This window comes from Podarcis erhardii (assembly GCF_964252035.2).
Source record: "Podarcis erhardii genome assembly, chromosome: 7".
Lineage (NCBI taxonomy): Eukaryota > Metazoa > Chordata > Lepidosauria > Squamata > Lacertidae > Podarcis > Podarcis erhardii.
Window position 1 is genome coordinate 69,523,289 of NC_138511.1, and position 22,090 is coordinate 69,545,378.

General features: G+C 45.0%; 1 protein-coding gene across 2 annotated transcripts; it reads right to left on the minus strand.

The window, feature by feature from the left end:
• Positions 1-691: 691 nt before the first annotated feature.
• TRNAU1AP (tRNA selenocysteine 1 associated protein 1) lies at positions 692-21,575 on the minus strand. Of its 2 annotated transcripts, XM_081869508.1 has the most exons (15): positions 21,408-21,575; positions 16,942-17,039; positions 16,029-16,128; positions 15,407-15,459; positions 13,945-14,076; positions 12,851-12,970; positions 12,244-12,406; positions 11,683-11,716; positions 7,396-10,602; positions 4,826-4,913; positions 4,350-4,503; positions 2,986-3,052; positions 2,542-2,624; positions 1,588-1,673; positions 692-817 (listed from the first exon to the last, which is right to left on the minus strand). In XM_081869508.1, exons 1-9 carry the CDS (start codon positions 21,432-21,434, stop codon positions 10,469-10,471), a joined length of 861 nt encoding a protein of 286 aa, XP_081725634.1. In that variant the 5' UTR covers positions 21,435-21,575; the 3' UTR covers positions 692-817; positions 1,588-1,673; positions 2,542-2,624; positions 2,986-3,052; positions 4,350-4,503; positions 4,826-4,913; positions 7,396-10,468. The 2 variants fall into 2 exon arrangements, with proteins under 2 accessions (XP_081725634.1, XP_081725635.1); XM_081869509.1 differs by lacking the exon at positions 4,350-4,503.
• Between the last annotated feature and the right edge of the window lie 515 nt (positions 21,576-22,090).

Here is a 22,090-nt window from a genome sequence, read left to right on the forward strand (position 1 = left end):
GTTCCCCAACTCTGTATGTTGAGACGCTTCAGGGTCAGAAGGCGTAAAGAAAAACGCTCTCATTTTATTCTGCCCGTTAACTGGAGTTTTTATGGTTTTTTTTAGTCTTATTTGAGAAGTAGGGTATCATCTGTTCCAAAGCGCAGTTTTGTGTGCAGTTGCTGGGTAGGATTGAGCTACAATGTAAGGCATCTCCACTGTAAGGACGCTGTTCGTCCCACAGGTGATATACTCTTATGGGTGCTTAGTGTTGTCAAGGGACCTCTATTCCCCACACAGGGCTGCAGTTCCCAGAGTGATTTTATAGTCAATGCTCCTTTCCCAGGCATCTCCAAGGATTGCAAGCTCTGCAAGGGGACAGTTTAACAAAGTACAGCTCCTGGGATTCTTAGGGGAAGCCATGACTGTATCAAAGTGTATACTGCAGATGAGGACCTTGTTAAAACCAAGGTACAAGGTCCATTACACAAATCTCACCCCCCATGAGAAAGTTACATCTAGCCTCCCCCTTGAGCATTCCCAGTCCTGGCGCTGCTGCAAACAGTCGAGAAACTTGCTTGTGTTTTTGATTAACCACAGCTTCCCATGTCACACAAACCCAGCCAAAAGTATGGTAAACCTTAACAATGGTTACTGAGAATAAGCCAGCTTAAACTTCGCAAAGGAGGTGGCAAAAAACAACAACAAACACTTTTCTTCTTGTATGAAACACAATTCCTTTAATTCCACAATTACAGAAAAATAACCACTTCAATTATGGAGAATCTCAAGAAACTTCTCTGCTTACGACACTACTTCTTCAGCGATCTTCGAAGACCTAAAAGAAGGGAAAGTTTATTAATTAAAATATTATTGCTTGCAAATCCAGGTTGCATATGGGTTCACGGTGGCTACTGGATAGCTGGGAGGATGGCATCCCATCTCTGCTACTGTTGCCGTATTACAAGGAAAGCCTCCGTTAATTTAAAAACTAAAAAACTGCCAATTCTTCGACTCCACAATAAAAAGTTAACTAAACTTAACAGGTACGAAGGAATTGGGAGCGCCACTCCCAATACGCCACTTGCAACAGCTAGGAAGTAAACAGACCGAAGGACTTTGTCCTTTGGAAAAGAACCCCGCCAATGTTATCTGCTTGGTCTCAGCCCCATATCCGCAGGATTCATCCAGCCGTCACCATTATAAAAATGAGTCATCACAGACCAGGCAGAGGAGGTACTGCTGCTGCACTCCACACTTGTGACCAACCACGTGCTTCCCAAGCTGCTACAAGGTGACTGTTGACCACACATTGCCTAAAACCATGGGTAGGCAACCTAAGGTCCGGACCTGGCCCAAAAATCAGTGTGCTTTTACATGAGTAGAATGTGTCCTTTTATTTAAAATGCATCTCTGGGTTATTTGTGGGGTATACAAATTCGTTCTTTTTTCTTCAAAATATGGTCCGGCCCACCACAATGTCTGAGGGACAGTGGACCAGCCCCCTGCTGAAAGTTTGCTGACCCCTGCCTAAAACAGATCCATCAATGAACTGTTGTTAACACAAGACCAAGCTCCTTTTACACTGTTGTGTTAATAGGCACTTACATTGCTGAAGGCGCCTTTGCATCTGCCTGTTCCACATGGGAATGCTCTTCAGGAGAATGGAAGCTCAGCACACTGCATCTCCAGCCCTATAATAAAAATGGCACTAGTAGTAGTAACAACAACATTCCTATCACCCCATGCCATATATCTGGAAAAATTGCAGTGCAATCCTGAATCATGATGTGTGATCAGAACCAAGTCCCATTAGGTTCAAGGGGGCTTACTCTTAAGTGGGACTACACTTCCCATCAGCCCCAGCCAGCACAGCCAATGATGATGGGAATTGTAGTCCAACCTGGAGTCCTAGGACGACATACATTTGCATTAAATGATTTATGAAAGGCATGCACTGCTCACTTGTCTAAACCAGGGATGTCCAACAGGTAGATTGCTATTTACTGGTAGATTGCTGCGATGGCCCAGGTAGATCACAGGATGACAGAAAGCGATCACAATAAAGCAGCTGCTCTACTCCCCCCAACAACTCTGTTCTCCACCCAAAAAAAGTTCAATGACTCTGCTCCCCCCAAAAGCTCAACAACTCTGGGCAGTTGCCACCTTGGGTAGATCACTGCCAGTTTTTTTATACTAGGAGTAGATCACAGTCTCTTGGGAGTTGGACATGCCTGGTCCAAACAAAGCTCTCAAGTTTAAAGACAACTGGCAGCTGCTGGGTCTCCTTCTGTGGGACCAGCACAGTTGAAAGATTCTGAGGACTCCAAAACAAATTGTTTTAAGCCAGCCCAGTTCAGTGCAGGATTTGTCCCAGCAAAGATACTAGGGCCAACTTAAATTTTAATTTCCCTCCTTTTTGACCATAAGATCGGTATTCAGATCTGATGGGAAAGGGATAGGGAGGCTACAGGCAGCTGCAATAATTCACCTCAGGCCTTCTTTACATTTTATAAATATATAAAAATTAATGAACAATCAGGAGCAAAAAGTATACAATACCTTGAAGGATTGGCTGCTAACCTGGCTGAGTCACACCACAACAAGAACATCCCTTTTAGGAACTGAATGGTTCCAGATGATCTCTGTTGAATGAGACATCCAATATTTGAATAAAGAACATATAAAAGGTTAAAGTAGTTTTTTTAAAAAACAAACACCAAGATACATGTTCACGCCACCCAGAAAACAGTTGTGTAGGAGAGTCGAGTGACATCTGCAGCTAACAAAGCCTGAGAAGTCAAAGTCTCTTCCATTTTGTTCTTGCATGTTGTTGGAGATCCTGTGGCTATTTGCTAAGCCATAGCTCTTGGTTTAACATGCAGCCCACTTACTCAGCAGAAGAACAAAGTTGAATGGATAAGGATACTACAGAATTACAACACAGCCTTCAAACCCCTAGCAAGAAAGACTGGGCCAGCAAGTGCTTTTTTATTTATTTATTACCTGGGTGCTTCAAAGTTCACAGGCTTCCATTAGAAAACACTTCCAATGCCGTTCAATCTTCTCATTCCTTTAAAAGGGATAGGGAGAGCAGAGATGAGATGGGAGAAGCATTCCCAATACTTTTGCTTATATAAACACACTCTCCTTTATATAGCCACCTTCCCAAACCAGTGCCCTCCAGTTATGGCTATGGTGCCTGGGGCTGACGAATGTTGTAAACCAGAAGCCACCAAGGCTGCCTTACTGCAAGCTTGTACTTTGTAGAGCACCATGAACATTGACAGTGTTATGAAAATCATCAGTATTACAGTAATAACTCTGGGAGGGTCAATGTCATTCTTAATTTTCATTTTTAAAAGGCTGAAAGAAATTAGTGTCCCACTGCAGCAGAAAATATTTGCATGTTTCTTCATTGAGTTAGATATACACTTGTGTGCTTTAGCTTTGTTCACGCACCAATCTTTTTAGTTTGAAATTAAGGCATGGGCAATTTAAGTAAAAAACACCCATTATGTTCTTTCTAGGTCTGCAACGGTTATCTCAATTCTCAGTTTGCAGAGATCAGTGGCACAGCCTATGCTGGTCAACACAGATAATACTAAGCCAGACAGACTAGGGGTCTGACTCCATATAAAGCAGCTTCTTATGTTCCTAGTCCATCTGGAGGGCACCAGCTTGGGGAAGCTGCTCTAACCACATCATCACCTTGGCTCTTCGCTGCAGAATGTTTGTTACATGTCACATTATCTAAAAAGCAATCCCTCTTCTTGGATTCATAGCTAACAAATTTCACAGTGCACACCCCCCCTTGAGCACCATGACAAATATGTATTTTCCTGAAAGTGTTGCTGGGCAGTTATAAGGGAAGAAACTGAACAGCGACCGTCAAGGAAAAAATGTTACTTTTGGCACCTTTTTGACTACATCAGCCACATGAGGCAGACACAGCTTCGATAGGGCCATGAGGGGGTGTTGAAAGGGAAGTGTTGGCTCCTCATCCATCTGGTTCGAGAAGAGAAGTTTGGTGAAATTGCACCAAACTCCTCCCCTGCTCCAGCCATCAACCAAGCCAACTCAAGAAGCCCCACAAGCAAGATATAATACAGTAAGCCTGCAACTTACATGCCATTTAGCTTAAGCCAGTGGTGGCCAAACTTGGCCCTCCAAGTGTTTTGGGACTACAATTCCCATCATCTCTGACCACTGGTCCTGTTAGCTAGGCATGATGGGAATTGCAGTCCAAAAACAGCTGGAGGGCCAAGTTTGGCCACCACTGGCTTTAGTGCTTGGCAAAAAAAAAAAAAAAAAAAAAAAGGGGGGGGGGACAAAAATCTGGGGGAAAAGATTTTGGCAATCCTACGCACCATGGAACCCAATGTGCTTGAACTCTCCAATAAGTTGTGGGCTTCCTGTATTGACAGAACAGCGAACGGTGGGGGCCAACTTAGCCTACTGGAAATGAAGGCATGCTCCTGTTTAGACTCGCCATCAGAACAGTCAGCCTGCTGGTCAGGTCATCTGCAAAGACAAAAGGGGAAATTGCTACTGTTATCTTGTCAACAGCATTGTTTTATACACTGCACATTTTATTGATGCAAGTTTTCCAGGGGACATCCGTGAATGAAGTGGTGCTCCCAACCTGGTGCCATCCAGTTGTTTTGGGACTGGAACTCCCAATAGCTCCCTACAACATGGGTCATGATCAGGCATGATAGCAGCTGTAATTTAACATCTGGAAGGCAGCAGGGTGGAAAAGCTGGGCTAAAGCAAAGCCAGCCAAGCATGCACTTCTCCAGTTCCCCCAAACGGTAGCCTGTGGCATAGCTCAGTGTTATGATACCTGCTTTATTTTCAGCGCAGCAAGACAGTAAGGCCAGTCCAATCTGCAAACCATTTCTGGTCTTTTCTGCAGTGCCCTGCATTCATGTCTGAAACAGAAAAAAAGCAGCATGAGGTCACAAGGAAAAACTGCAGGAATACCACCTTGGGCACCCAATACTCCAGCCCAAAGTCAGTCAGTGAGCTTTAGGGCCAAATAGGGATTTGAACCCTGGTCAGCCAGGCCATAGTCCAACAATGGTTCTTCAACATCAACTTCGTTGGACTGGCCATGTTGTTTGGGTGCCTGATTACCACCGACCAAAACATCTACTCTATTCCCAACTTAGGAATGGAAAGCGAAATGCTGGTGGACAACGAAAGAGGTTTAAAGACACTCTCATGGCAAATCTAAAAACAGGCTACTATAAAGTAAAAGAGCATCACCAGCTTGGGTTTTCCCCTGTGACTATGCCTCGGCAGCAAGGTGGTCTGCAGCAATGAGCTGGCAATATTGTTCATTTCCATGCAATGGCAAAACTGCAACTTACAAAGGAGTTTCTGATAACCAGTTAAGAAGCTGGCAGCACTGCACACAGCAGGCAGCAAAGAAGTGTCTGTGTGGGATTAGCAATTCTTGGTGGAGAAAACAGGAATACTGAAAAATTCAACCCCCCCCCACTTGCCCATCAACGCTGGGCAGCATGGCTGTGTGGCTACAGAATAGTTACCCTGACACACAATTCAAGCAGTGCAAATTGGGAGACAGTGAAAAATAGTTTCTCATTCCCCACCCACAAGACTACTGCATTTATGGATCAGCTCAGCTTCCCAACTCAAAACGACAGGAGCCAAAATAAAAATACAGTAAAAGCAAAATGAGGTTGGGGGGGGGGGCAAAGAAGAGAGGGCAAAATGCTTGGATGGAAGCACAGCACATCTTAAGCTGCTCTATTGGAATTTCCATAAGCTACAGTACTATACAAATCTTTAGACCCAGGATCTGGAGCCTTAAGGAAGAAGAAGAAGAAGAAGAAGAAGAAGAGGAGGAGGAGGAGGAGTTTGGACTTGATATCCCGCCTTTCACCCCCCTTCAGGAGTCTCAAAGCGGCTAACATTCTCCTTTCCCTTCCTCCCCCACAACAAACACACTGTGAGGTGAGTGGGGCTGAGAGACTTCAGAGAAGTGTGACTAGCCCAAGGTCACCCAGCAGCTGCATGTGGAGGAGCGGAGACTCGAACCCGGTTCCCCAGATTACGAGACTACCGCTCTTAACCACTACACCACACTGGCTCTCTTTGTTAAGGAACAAAGGCCTCATCTGCTCTATGCATTCAAAGCAGGATCATGACCTTAAACACGGCTTCCCTTCAAGAATCCTGAGAATTTTAGCTCATTAAAGGTGCAGAGTGATTAAGAGTTCTAGCTCACGTCTCAGCACTGCTTATTACACAGACAAGACAGCTGCTCTGCAGCGTTTCAGAATGGGGTCTTTTATACACCCCCCCCAGAGATGCCAACGATTGAACCTGTATCTTACATGCATCTGCTCTATGCATGTAGAATGCATGCTGCCCCATGCAGCTACTGCCATTTGCCTAGTTCAGTCTTCAGCATCTCCTGCCAAAAGGAGCAGGTGCATATTGGGAAAGGCCTCCGGTCATCTCAAGAGCAGACTACACTAGGCTCCAAACAACGTACGCCACCTCCAGCTCCACCGTGTGTATTGTAACAAACATTCAAAATAAATACAGCTACAAGCTTGTGGACTAGAATAAAAGAATCATAAAACTGTAGATTTGGTAGGGACCACGAGGGTCATCTAGTCCAACCCCCCTGGGCAATGCAGAAATCTCGCCCCTTACTTAAATGCCAAATTTTAGGCTCCACCTGCACTATACATTTAAAGAGGCAAGAGACCACATTAAACTGCCACGGTTTCCCCCAAAGAATCCTGGAACTGTAGTTTGTTAAGGGCGCTTGAGAGTTGTTAAAAGACCCTATTCCCCTTGCAGAGATACAACTCCCCACCTCCCAGGGAATTCTGGATTGCTTGTTAAACCAATCAGGGAGCGGGGGCTTAAAATAGTATATTATTTCTATTTATTCATTGCATTTGTTTCCTACCTTCTTCTCAAAGGAGCTCAAGGTGACGTACATATTTCTCCCAGTATGGTACTGCTTTAAACAGTTGATGAGCTTATAATGCATCTCTGGACCGTTTTAAGCTTGGATGCGTGCGCCCCAACAACGGCGCCCTTTCGGGCTTCCGATCCTAAGGCTACAACGAAGCAGACAAGAGACACACGCGACTCCCTTTCCCGCATGATCTGCAACCCACGCCAGGCACCGGGCGCAGGAATTCTTACGCGGGTGGCGGCCGCAGGGAGCCGCCAATATTGCAGCTGCTCAAAAACCACGCCTGGCAGTCGTGTCCCTGGGCTGGCTATCAAAATCCACTCCGAAATAGGCAGCACAAAACCTCCAGTAGCGCTATCAAGAGTCCAAATAGGAATCACCCCCCAAACGGAGGAGGATGGCGACCGATTGCATAGCACCCCCCCCCTTTTAGATAAAAGAAAACTACTAACCTCCGTCCATCGAACTACATGCTAACGGAAGGGGGTGGGAGAAAGAAAGAACACCCCTCCGGCACGGCCTTTTATATCTTCGGCGCACCAAGGCTGTCTCCAATTGGCTCCTTTGAAAAACGGTGTCGCAAAGGCTCTTGGGAAATGTAGTTTTATTGAGCAGCTGCCTTTTTAAAGGCCGTTCTTCTTTCGTCTTCCGCCTCTGTGGACACAAAAATCTCAAGTCAGGCACAACAAACGCACCAGGCCAATGTTCTCTTGCCGCGTGGTAACAGACATTAGCACGAACAAAAGCCCTGCCTTGAGAACTTTGGTGCATTCATTTTTTCTTGCATATTTTCCTCACAAGATTTGCTGGACGAAGAGGAACAGGGAGAGCTGCCTTATATAGCCAGTCAAACCATTCGCTCAGTGGTTTCTCTAGACTAGGGGTCGCTAAGACCCCTTTTGTTGGGACTACAACTCCCATCAGCTCTGACCATTACCTATGGCTGACAGGGGCAGATGGGAGTTGGGGTCCAACAACATCTGGAAGGCACCAGGATCCCCGTCCCTAGCCTGGGCCACCTCGCAGCAGCTCTCCAAGGTTTCAGTCAAGGAGTTTCTCTCAAGCCTACCTGGAAATGTTAGAGACTTAAGCTGGGACCTTCTGCAGCCAAAACTGGTGCTTTAAGGGCCATAGCAAAGTGGCAGAGAAGTGTATTGAGGCAGAAACCCAAGGCCCTGCACAGAACAATTGCATCGGGTTTGGCTTAGCAGCATTCTTTGTGGCTGTTTTCAGAAGAGGATACTGGGATATCTGTTCTGCATGCAGAAGATCCCAGGTTTAATCACCGGCATCTCCACACAGGGCTGGCAGCAACTCCACCTGATACAAAGAGCTGCTGCCTGTCAGTGTAAACAATGGTGAGCTAGATGGACCATTTGTCTGTCTCCATATAAGGCAGCTTCCTGTTTAACACTCAGCTGCAATCCCTCTGGTAACACCTTATGGCCTAATTCAAACATGGCCTGCTAGAACATTAAGGCTGTTCCATCAAACCCAGTACTCTCTTAGCACAGGTGTGGGAAACCTTTGGCCCTCCAGACCTTGCTGAACTGCAACTCCCATCATCCCTATCCATTGGCTATGCTTGCTGGTGTTGGTGGGAGTTGTAGTTCAGCAACATCCAGCAGGCCAAAGGTTCCCCACATCTGCTCTTACAGAACCTGCAGATCTCCAGGGATTCAGCCTTTTAAGTGGAGTTGCCAAAGTCTGAACTTGGAAACTTGCTCCAAGCAAAGCAGGTGCTCACTCAATGTCACTCAATGGAAGTCATCTTAGGGCACAATCCTAAGCATGTTTATGCAGAAGAAGCAAGTACCACTTGGTTGTCCCCACCTAAGTTCAGAGCAGACCCTCTTGAAGTTAATAGACCTAAGTTGGTCATGTCCATGCATTTCAGTGGGTCTACTCAGAGTAGGACTTACAATTGTGCCTAATGGGCCTTATTTCCAGTAAGGACCGTGCAAGTTTAGGGTTGCCATCTTACGCCAATTAATCACAGGAACTTTTGTTGATTAATGAATCAGCACAAATTTGCTGTCAATAGAGCAGACAGATGTCTGTCCCAGAAGGGCTCTTTTCAGAAGAGGCATTCTCTCAAACTCACATGACCCTTGAGCCAGTTACTACTTTCAGCCTAACCTAAAACCTAACTGCTCCTAGTCAGCAGACTCTATCTGCAAAGAGCTGTTAGGAGACCATGCCACAGAGCTACAATTTCCAAAGTAGTTTAACAGTCAATCCCTCTTTGGCAATTGTAGTTCTGTGGAGCAAAAAGAGGTCTCCTAACAACTCTCTGTACCTTTAACAAACTACAGTTCCGAGGATTTTTTTGGGGGTGGGGACGAAGCTTGTTTAAAGTGGTTTAAATGTATGTGCAGATGGGGCCCAAGTCTATGGCCCTCACCACAACTTGGGTCACTGAATTCCATAAATTAAAGCAGGGATGTGGAACTTATGGCCTTCTGGAAGTTGTTGAGGACTCCCATCAACACCAGCAAATAGTCCAACAACATCTGGAGGGCCACAGGGTCCCATATCACTGAAGCATGGAACTTTTTTGTCTGTTCTGTTACCTACTACCAATCAATACATATATTTGTATTTGCCCTTGGCATTCCTAATATCTTATCACAGGAAACAGAGGAAACTGCAGGCGACTGGCCCACCGAGCTCAATACTGTCTACACTGGGGATGGGGAACCTGTGGCCCTCCAGATGTTGCGGGACTGGAGTTCCTGGTCCAACAACATCTGGAGCGCACCAGGTTAGCAAAGACTGCTCTAATCTGTACTGTAATAACGTTCAAGACTGGCCAACAATGGCTGTACATTCAAGTCTCACTCATCAGCTCAGACACTTCCCAATGCAGCCTGAAGCTGGAACTTCTGACAAAAGATGATGTAGGTTAAAACAGGTTGAAACTGACTCTGAAAATAACCAGGTTTGCTAAAATCCGCCAACACCCCTGAATTAAAAAAAGAAGGATTTGTCCTCAGATAGCAATGTTTCACTGGAGTCACTTCTAGGGGGAATCTCTAAGGGAAGGAGAAGAATGACCATCTCAGGACATACCCATAATAACCTCTGGTGACTCCTAGTCCTGTTTGCACCACAGAGGAGAACACCAGAACCTGCCTCTTGTGTAAAAGATACTTTTTATTGTACACGGAAGTAAAATTTTTCCCACCATACCATCTTGTTTTTAAAAGTTTATAAATTACAACTCCTTGACAAGGATTAACAAGTCTGTCTCAAGACGCGCCCCCCCCAAAAAAAAGAAAGAAAGAAAGAAAAGGAAAAAAACCTAAGTGTCTGAGTTCTATTTTCATCATGAATAGATTTGACCACAAATGCTCCTCTGCCGGCTCAGCACATACAGAAACTGCTGCAAGCCCTCCTCTGTACTCTTCTGAGTCAGTGATCTGGAGGAAAAGAGGGGGCAACCCAGCTGCAGGCGTCGTGTGCTTGGCTAGAGTCCAGGGCACGCTGGCATGTTGCTCAGAGATGCCGTGTTTAGCAAGGCAACTACATGGCTTGAATCTCTGAAGAGACACTGTCCAAAGGCTGCCAATGACATTCTATCAAGGCATCGTAGAGTTCTTCGCTCTGCTCCATGAACTGTTTGTTCGCTTCTCCCACATCCATCTGGGGCATTGGATCTGAAAAAGGAAGGAAGCCTAAATAATAATAATAATAATAATAATAATAATAATAATAATAATGTATTTGTACCCTGCCCATCTGGCTGGGTTTCCCCAGCCACTCCAGGCAGCTCCCAACCCAACAGAACATTAAAAACAGGATAAAGCATTAAACATTAAAAACTTCCCTAAACAGGGCTGCCTTCAGATGGCTTCTAAAAGTCACATGAGTGAGTCTCAGGTGAAAGCAAGGTGAATTGCTTAAATTAAGATCTGGAAACCAAGTTGGCTCAGAAGATCATAACCCAAAATATGAATGAATGAGCATTTTTGCTGTATACACAGCCTCTTTGCTCATCCCTCCACATGAGCTATGATTAAGCCAGGAAGTCTCTAATTAACCAGTTTCCAATTTCGTCTGAACAGAAATCTGTGATTACCAGCTCTGGAACAAATCAAGATACTAAACTAACTTCAAACTGTGGTTTTATAATCCTGTTTTGCTTTGCAGCCAGTAACAATAATTTCCTTGATCGGATGACACGGAAGGCCTTGTTCCATTGGCCTGTCAGAATTCGAAAAACTGTCTTTCCCAAACTTCTCAAAACTAGCAAGTCACTTTTAACACTCTATTTTACACAGCAGAACTTTTAGGTGAACTGTAGGTAAAGTGGTACATAATCACACCAAAATAGAAACAAAAGATCTTTCTCCTGATGCAGCCTGCAGAAAATTTTGCACAGCAAGCTATGCTGTACTGAGAGTACAAAACCCTACTGTGATGGGTTGAGAGAGGGAAGTGAGGCAAAACAAAATGTCAGGGGTGGGGAACCTTTATTCTGTCAAGGGCTGCAATTTATCAGGTGTAATTTGTCAAGGAGGTACATACAGGTGATGGACAGGGCCATCCCCTTTTCTCTTTCTGCCACACCTTTCCCCCCACTTCCTGCCACCCACATGAAATTAGGCCAAGGGCAACAGGTTGCCTCTCCTGTTTGCATTCCTGCAGCCGTTCTGCTGCTCCAGAACAACTCTTGACTGGAGTGCTTTAGAATCAGATGTTGATTTCTAACAGAGAATTGCAATAGGCAAACTTACCTTCTAATGCATCTTCACCGACCTCTTCATAGTTCTGCAACAGGGAGAATGACAAATGGTTAGGGAACCAGAGTATTTCTTTTTAGCAACCTAACATCACAGACCATATTTCCCTGGAAGACTTGCTTAGCTCACTTGGTTTATACACGTCTTCACCTGCTGAAAGAGTTTGTTTTACTGTTTTTGAATTCTGTTTTCAATTTGCTCTGATGCTTTTTGGTCTGGCTTGAGAACTCCCTCCTGGCATGTGCCAGGAAGAAATCAGAGCCATCTGCTTCTTCATTTAAACTGTGGCTTGTTATGTCCAAACACAGGCCAAACTGTGATTTAGTTTGGCCTGCTTTGGGCATTAATAAACCACAGTTGCTTCAAACAAGGAATCATGTTATTTATTTTGCACATACCTTCCGTAATAATAATTCCATAATTTTATGCATGTCACTTGGAAATATGCCCCACTGTGTTGCAATAGGGCTCACTCCTTAGTGGGTATGCAACTGCAGCCTCAAGGATCTCCTTGACGTAAAAATGAGCAAGCTTGCAAATTTGCTCAGCCCTTACCTGCATGGTGCTTTGTGTGTAGCCGTACTGTGGATAGCTGTAGCTGTAACTGCCTGTGTTCTGATCATATCCCCAATGCGCATAGTAGTTCTGATACTGTTGGTAGTACTGGTTATAGTTATAGTTGTACATCTGGTTGTACTCGACTGTCTTCAGCCGGTTACTTTGGGAAGAAGGGAGAGGGAATCACAAGAATGTCAGGGTATGGAAAACACCAGAACACACACATACATACATACCCCAATATTCCCTAGGGCTATAATAACTGCACTTGACCTAGTGGCCATTTGTAATGGTTCAGCCCATTATCTCTTCTGTACTGCTCTTACAGGCGTTCTCATTCTTAGCCAGCCTCCTCAGCAGCCCAGCTTCCTCTTCATCTCTTACCAACAGCACCCATCCTCTCCTTAGGCCCTGTTTGTCACTTATTCTCACCCTCACCCCGCCAGTTCTCTCCTATCCTCTGCTCCCTCTTTACTCTGCATTCTTTAATGAGGCCTGTATCTCCTTTACTCAAACTTATCTTTTTCTCAGCCCACCCCCTAATCTGTTCCATTACGTCAGCCTCTCCACTTGTCTATCCATATAGTTAAGGAAGCATACTTACGCTTTTGGTATGGCAACACTCAAGCGTATCGGTTTAGAACCAAGGCCGACAGCCGCCTGGCACTCGATCAGTGCTCTTTTCTGTTCCAATTCATCTGAGAATTTCACAAAACCATAGCCTCTGGCAAAAGACAAAGGTTCAGTTAGAATCAAGGAGTTGGACCACCCTTTAAAATACCTTTAAAAAGGAAGGATTTGCAGAGAATGCACCTGCCTGGCTCAGTCCTAAAGAACTGGAGGTGGGGGGGAAGAAATGGACAGCTATCACAAGCAGCTCAGTAGCTTGGGAATTCCCTCAACATGAAGTGGGATCCCAGGGTGTGCAAAGGAAGGGAGAAAGCTTCTTTAAAACAGCAATCTTGAAAGATTCATGGACATGGCAGTTCAGTGATTGAAACCTGCTGGGTTCAGATGGCAAGAAATTCACTGAGTGGGTGCAACTTTCAGGTCAGCCTACAGATGCTAGGGCTGCATCCACACCAGGTGTGGAGAACCTTTGGCTCTCCAGATGTTGCTGAACTACAGCTGCCATCATCCTGGGCCATTTGTCATGCTTGCTGGAGCCATGGGGAGTTGTAGGTCAGCAACATCTGGAGGGCCAAAGGTTCACTGCACACAGTCTACATGTTATTGCTGTTAAATGCTCTTGTATTTGCATAAGCTGGGACTGCCCTACACTTAAGTTGCTGATCCAGGAAAAATATCAGTGTGACTTCATCTAACCTTAAATGCTTCTGACTGAAACAGTTTGTGCATAAGAAGTGATACAAACACATTATTTTAACTCTCTCTCAGGCCACTCCAATAAACATGGCATAATCAGAACAGTTTGTAGTGATATACTAAAAACACACACAAAACAGAAGCCTTAACACCATCATTTATGAACCAGGTAAAATAAAACATGAGTATTTTTTATATTTACACAAGATTATTTCCCTTCCCTTCCCCTTTGTTAGTATGTGAGCACTTAATGCAAAATAATTAGGATCCCATTCCTCTTTACTAATTTATGGTCAGTAAAAACCTCTTTGCATTAGATACTTTCCCCATCCCACCTCCATTCAGTACCAAATGCAGAAGGAAGAAGCTTACTTGGAAACTCCCGTCTGGTCCACAACAACTTTGCCGCCCCTACATGACGGGTACACTTTTACAAAGAACTCATATATCATCCCATCGTCTACATCAGGGGATAGATCGCCTACAAATAGTGAATATTCTGGGCTAAAGAGGAAAATAAAAGCAGCCTGAGAATAGTAATAATACAACAACATTAATGATGAATTGGTCATTAGGAAAATGAAGTCATGGGACACTCTTTTTATTTTTCTGTAAAACTAATGATGGGCGCAAGCTGGCAAATTCATTTGATGTGACTGACTTAACTGCTTGCCTTCGCTTTCAAATTTTCTTGTCTTAAGTAACAAGTCATTTTATGTATTTTTAACCTTCTGTTGGAAGCCGCTCAGAGTGGCTGGGGAAACCCAGCCAGATGGGCAGGGTAGAAATAATAAAATTATTATTATTATTATTATTATTATTATTATTATTATTAAACAAATCCAGTGGCAAAAAAGATTATAATTCTTAGAGATACATATAAGTAAAGCGGGTTTTACTTATTTTAAGGTTTGTATGAAACATTTAATGATTATTTAATGCATTTTTAGCAGGTATACTTTCCAAGCAAATCTTATTTGTTAAGGAATTCTTTGCAAGACAGAATTTAGCCTAATATTATTTTTTCACCTGGCTGATTTTTACTATTAATTACAATTCTTATTTTGACCATGCTGCTTTGATTCCACTGATATGCAAGTGTTTGTTTTGCATTACTTATTGTAATATACTGTATTATTAAAAAGTGATTAAAAAAAAACCAAAGAAAAAGAATTAAGCCCAATGTGTACAATGAGGCCTTGTGCCACAAAATATCCCATAATAAGCAGAAACACATGAGTATGTGATTGTTTCCCACAGGCTCCTGACTTTTACAAGTGTTGTCTCAAGCACTTTCACCAGTTACTCCCAACCTCAGTAAAGCTTGAATGCTCCTAAGTAGTAACAGTCCGAACAGCAGCAGGGATGCATTAACCACCTTCACTCTCCCATGTGAGCTATGGTCACAATTAATAGCATAAGAAGAGCCTGGACGCTGGTGGGTCAAGCCAGTGGCCCATCTAGCCGGGCATCCTGTTCTCACAGTGGCCAACTGGAAGCCTGCAAGTAAGACTTCAGCACAACACCACCCTCCTCACTTGGTCTTCCAAGCAACTGGCTTTCAGAGGTACATTGCCTCCAACAATGGAGGCTGAATTCTGGTCTATTTGCAGCACTTAAACTGGACTGACTGTTTCATACATACAAGTCACTGTGTGATGCAATCACCGAATGATGAAAATGCAGGTGTCTGTCAGGCCTTTACTACAGACGGACTGCAGAGTTAGCAACACATTTCTAGAAACTCTTTACAACAGGAAACTATCATCCTTCAACAATGACAGTGCAGATGCTTCGGCAAACATTTGAGAAGTTTTCATAGTATTTGACTTACCTGTTGTCAGGCTGCTTTCCATATGTGGCATAGTTTAATTTAAATCGCTTTGTCTGAAACAGTTAAAAAAGAGAGAGAAAGAAATTGAGTACAGGTATGCCCTCCACATTTAGTTTATAGCTCATTAGGAAAAGGCACACACACACTACTGTGGAAATATTCAACACAGCTTCAACATACAGGTTATTAGGCAACTGAGCGTCATCATATGGAAATTTTGGCAGCCTTTCCTACAGCAGACTGAGAATCCCCGAACAACATGAAATGTTACAAAGAGCAAGAAGCACAATACAAATAAAACACATTCATCCAAACCTCACTCTGAGATTATATGAGCTCTTAATCTTGACTACCAAATTTAAGAGCTAAGCTTCTAGGAATATATTCATCATCTCCTTTCATGCAGCATTTTAGCATCCATTGGGCTACCATGTAAATGCTTTCAAAGTGGGAGGATCAAATCGTTCCTTACTCCATTATAATATCTGCAGTAAGACATAAAGTGGTGCAGAGAGATTTCTGGCTGCTCTCATTACAAGGGCACACGCTTTCTTCCAAGGGTGTCCAGTTAAATTGACCATCCATTAATGTGCCCAGCAGAGAATGACAGTGATTTACTTACTGGTGTGGCACCAGGAAGAGGTTTCCCGTTGATTTTATGTAAACATTTTTCTGCAGTGGCCAAGTCAGCAAATTCTACAAAGCAATAGCCTGCTGGAATCCTGGAAGAGAAGAAACAAGAAAGGAAACATTTAATAAGACATGTGTTTCGAACTGACTAGTGAAAAATGCTATGCTTCATTTCTACGAACCTTTCAGTTGATGACCAATAGGATAGTGTTTTCATACTGCCATGCTATTTGTGTACATAGTAACCTCTCCAGAACAAGTTAGGAAGGCACTTGTGCTAGACTCATTTAAGCACCAGATTAAAAATATTTTATTTACCAAAATTCTTAAAGTCATCACCTGGGATGTACTATTTTAGTATCTTCTGCCATTTCATTTTTTTTACTATGAAGCTGTACGACCCTAACTTTGCATTTAATGACCAGTCAAATTCTATATCTGTTTCAATAGGTTTTTGTGGTTATTGTTCTGATTTAAGGTTTTTTTAATCAATGTTATTGATTACTTGTGACCCATCTCTTTCTCATGCATGAACACACAACACACACATGGGTGGGAAACGTGTTGGCATACATAGACTGCTGGACTACAACTGTTGTGATCCATGCTGCCTGGGACTGATCTGAGCTAGAATCCAACAACATCTGGAGGGCTACAGGTTCCCCACCTCTGCCCTGAACAGTAGGTCATCCCCAAAATAAGGCATTCTTGGCTTCATGAATTATGTGGCAGCATTTAGCCATAGACAAATAGGAGGTGGGCAGCTCAAAACATCTGTTCAAACAATCTGTATCCCGATCTTAACTCCAGGAACACTGGTTTTGTCTGTATATGTACTGTAAAACACCCCACCCCACCCCCAACATGCATGCCAGGTGAGTAGTACACAAAATACAGATAAATACCCTGTCAACCTATTCCGAATGATTTTTACACTCAGAACTAGCTCTCCCATAGTAGCAAAGGCTCTCGAAATGAAATTCTCGTCCATGTACGGCTCCAGCTACAGAGAGAAAAGAAAAAAAAGAGAAAATAAGGTAATGCAGCCATACAGAAAGATCTGTACAAAATTAAGAAGCATTTTAAAAAGGCGAATGGCACCTTCTGGCCTGTAGGCAATAGAGCCTAAAGAGGTGTGCACCTGTACACCCGTTATCAGAATGACGTGTGCTAAAGTGTGAAACAAGTAACTCTATGAAGGGAGCCACAAGATGGCTAGGAACAGGGAGGGTAGTAAACCTGCAGCAGTTTTGCACTCTCAGAGCACAGCAAACTTGATTACAAGCTAAGCAAACAAAGTAAAGTGGTACACTGATGGAAGGCACAAGGTATCTGTACAGTTCCTGGTCAAATTGGTCCATATATTACAACAGGGATGTGGAATGCATGTCCTTCCGTACAATGTTGGACTCTAACTCCCATCAGCCCCGGCCAGTATGGCTGGTGGTCAGGGATGATGCGAGTTTTTGTCCATCAACAGGAGTGCCGCAGTGTCACTGCAGCCAAAAAACAGTATGAACATCGAAAAAGTGATGCTCTTTCTCCCATTCAATTCAATGTGCTTTTCAAGATTAATTCCACCGAATCCTGACTTTAACCCACATCATTTTGAAAAGTGACATTTGTGCACACACACTTTTCTGTCTTGGGGGGTGGGGCACCGCCGCAGGGTTGGGCAGAGGAAAAATGGAGTTGATCCACAGGAGCCAGAGAAAAATGAGCAAAGGAAGTGGCAGCTATTCAAAAATAGGCATGTGCCTTGAAAGGTAAGCCTCTGGTGTATGGATGTGACCTGGCTGGACTTTTTGCTGACCATTATTTCCTTTCTGTTCAACAGGGAGCGCAAACCCCACCAGCTACCCTTGTTCTCCTAGCCAACAGCAGAGGCCGGAGAGCACCTTTCTGAACTGCAAATGCAGAGCAAGACCACAGATCACCTTAAAGCACCACCAGGGCTGGATTTAGGTTTGATGAGGTCCTAAGCTACTGAAGGTAATGGGGCACTTTATATGTCCAGCTGTCCTTTGTCAACAACAAATTGCCGCTTTTGTGTGTGTTGAATATATGCTATATCGTAATTTATGGACCTAATAGGTATCTAAAGCCATATGCATGTGCTGCCATGCAACCAGTCCATGCAGAATGTAGGCATACATAGAAATGAGCAAACCAGTGATATTTTAGGGAGCAGGCTAGCAGGCGGGGCCCATTACTTACATCATAGGAGCCTACACAACACAAAACACTGTTGCTGTATGTAGGTTTTATTTTATTTGTTTTTTATCTTATATTTTGGAAATGTACATCCAGTTTTTCCCCTTTAATTTTTTTGGGGCCCCCCAAGAGATTGGGGCCCTAAGCTATAGCTTGTTTAGCCTACACTGTATGTAAATCCGTCACTGGCAACACCAGTGTCCTTGTGGCACCTTATAAAGCTTGAGGTGACGACGATGCTGAGAAGAAAACCCGCAGCAGAAAGGGTTGCACCCTCCTAAGTCTTCAATTTTATGAAGACTTACAAGACCTTATAGAAGTGACACCAAAGAAGGATGTTCTTCTCATTATAGGGGACTGGAATGCTAAAGTAGGGAATCAAGAGATAAAAGGAACAACTGGCAAGTTTGGCCTTGGAGATCAAAACGAAGCAGGACAAAGGCTAATAGAGTTCTGTCAAGAGAACAAGCTGGTCATCACAAACACTCTTTTCCAACAACACAGGAGACGACTCTACACATGGACATCACCAGATGGGCAGCATCGAAATCAGATTGATTATATTCTCTGCAGCCAAAGATGGAGAAGCTCTATACAGTCAGCAAAAACAAGACCTGGAGCTGACTGTGGCTCAGATCATCAGCTTCTTATAGCAAAATTCAAGCTTAAACTGAAGAAAGTAGGAAAAACCACTGGGCCGGTAAGATACAATCTAAACCAAATCCCTTATGAATACACAGTGGAAGTGAAGAACAGGATTTAGATTTGCTGGACAGAGTGCCTGAAGAACTATGGATGGAGGCTCGCAACATTATACAGGAGGCAGCAACGAAAACCATCCCAATGAAAAAGAAATGCAAGAAAGCAAAGTGGCTGTCCAATGAGGCCTTACAAATAGCCGGAGAGAGAAGGCAAGCAAAATGCGAGGGAGATAGTGAAAGATACAGGAAATTGAATGCAGATTTCCAAAAAATAGCAAGGAGAGACAATAAGGCCTTCTTAAACGAGCAATGCAAAGAAATAGAGGAAAACAACAGAATGGGAAGAACCAGAGATCTGTTCAAGAAAATTGGAGATATGAAAGGAACATTTCGTACAAAGATTACCATAATAAAGGACAGAAGTGGTAAGGACCTAACAGAAGCAGAAGACATCAAGAAGAGGTGGCAAGAATACACAGAGGAATTATACCAGAAAGATATGGATGGCTCGTACACCTCAGGTAGTGTGGTTACTGACCTTGAGCCAGACATCCTGGAGAGTGAAGTCAAACGGGCCTTAGAAAGCACTGCAAATAACAAGGCCAGTGGAAGTGATGGTATTCCAGCTGAACTATTTAAAATTTTAAAAGATGATGCTGTTAAGGTGCTACACTCAATATGCCAGCAAGTTTGGAAAACTCAGCAGTGGCCAGAGGATTGGAGAAGACCAGTCTACAGCCCAATCCCAAAGAAGGGCAGTGCCAAAGAATGCTCCAAATACTGCACAATTGCACTCATTTCACACGCTAAACATTCTACAAGGAAGGCTCAAGCAGTATGTGGACCGAGAACTCCCAGAAGTGCAAGCTGGATTTCGAAGGGGCAGAGGAACCAGAGACCAAATTGCAAACATGCGCTGGATTATGGAGAAAGCTAGAGAGTTCCAGAAAGACATCTACTTCTGCTTCATTGACTATGCAAAAGCCTTTGACTGTATCGACCACAGCAAACTACGGCAAGTTCTTAAAGAAATGGGAGTGCCTGATCACCTCATCTGTCTCCTGAGAAATCTCTATGTGGGACAAGAAGCTACAGTTAGAACAGGATATGGAACAACTGATTGGTTCAACATTGGGAAAGGAGTACGACAAGGCTGTATATTGTCTCCCTGCTTATTTAACTTATATGCAGAATTCATCATGTGAAAGGCTGGGCTGGATGAATCCCTAGCCGGAATTAAGATTGCCGGAAGAAATATCAACAACCTCAGATATGCAGATGACACAACCTTGATGGCAGAAAGTGAGGAGGAATTAAAGAACCTTTTAATGAGGGTGAAAGAGGAGAGCGCAAAATATGTTCTGAAGCTCAACATCAAAAAAATGAAGATCATGGCCACTGGTCCCATCACCTCCTGGCAAATAGAAGGGGAAGAAATGGAGGCAGTGAGAGATTTTACTTTCTTGGGCTCCATGATCACTGCAGATGGTGACAGCAGCCACGAAATTAAAAGACACCTGCTTCTTGGGAGAAAAGCAATGACAAACCTAGACAGCGTCTTAAAAAGCAGAGACATCACCTTGCCAACAAAGGTCCGTATAGTAAAAGCTATGGTTTTCCCAGTAGTGATGTATGGAAGTGAAAGCTGGACCATCAAGAAGGCTGATCGCCGAAGAATTGATGCTTTTGAATTATGGTGCTGGAGGAGACTCTTGAGAGTCCCATGGACTGCAAGAAGATCCAACCTCTCCATTCTGAAGGAAATCAGCCCTGAGTGCTCACTGGAAGGACAGATCCTGAAGCTGAGGCTCCAATACTTTGGCCACCTCATGAGAAGAGAAGACTCCCTGGAAAAGACCCTGATGTTGGGAAAGATGGAGGGCACAAGGAGACAGAGGACGAGATGGTTGGACAGTGTTCTCAAAGCTACCAGCATGAGTTTGACCAAGCTGTGGGAGGCAGTGGAAGACAGGCGTGCCTGGCGTGCTCTGGTCCAGGGGGTCACGAAGAGGCGGACGTGACTAAACAACAACAACAACAACAAGTGGCCCCGCTGAAATTCGCGGGCAGGAGGAGTTCACTCAGGCTTTCACGGGTCTACTCTGAGCAGAGCTGAGATACCACCAAGGAGCCTCGAAACCATTTATTACGGCCTAATCTTCGGCGGGGCTACTACGCAGCCTCCTCTGCAGGCGCCTGCAGATTCACGGGAAACGTCCGCTGGGGTGGGGGGGGGGGGGACGACGGCCACGGGGCAAAGAAGGCTCTGCTCCGAAGAGCATCCAATGGAAGGCAAGGCTGAGGAAACTGCAGCGGAGGGTGCGGGAAAGGGAGGGAAGCGCGCCCTGCGGCAGAGACAGCGGTGGGCGTCGGCCGCCCGCCCGTCCCCTCCCTCCGCCGCCCACCAAACTTCGCCCCGCCGCCGCCGCCGCCGCCGCGGCCCTTGGCTCACTCACGTCTCCCATCCAGAGGCTGGCGGCCATGCTGCCCCCGCCGTCCCTGGGCGCCTGGGCCGGGGCGACGGGGAGGCCCGCCCCGCCCCGCCCCCGCTCAGCCGCCCCGCCGCCGCCGCTTCTTCCTCCTCCTGCTCCTCTTCCTCGCGGTGGTCCCCTCACGCCGCGGCCTGGCTCCCCCTCCCCCGCTCGCTTCCTCCAGCGCCACGGGCTTCCCCCGCCGCCTCCTGCTAGAGCGGCCCGAGCGAGGCGGAAGAAGGGGCGCGGGGAGGCCTCGGCGTCGCCCACAGCGGCCTCTGCCCGTGGGGAGGAGCTATGGCAAGGCCGTGTCAGGGTTGGTACATGGGTTGGTTCGCGCCGGGGCTCAGCTAGGCTCACCCTGCGGCGTCAGGAGAAATTCCTGGCCTGGCCTGGTTTTCGGGTGCAAAAATGGCGCGCGGGGGGGGGGGATTTTGCCGAATTGGGAAACCCGGATGTGTGGCAACGGGATGGGAAAAGCAGCGGAAACCGCTCCGAAAAGCTTAAAATCACTGTTCTGGGGTTTAGGTTTCCTCAACAATTTGGGTTCGTCCCCCCAAAAACCTTAACAATTCTGGTGGGTTTAGCTCGGCAGTTCTGGGGTCTTCCTCAAAAAAGAGAGAGAGCCATATTTCAAAAAGTAAAATTCCTGACACCCACTTTGCAAC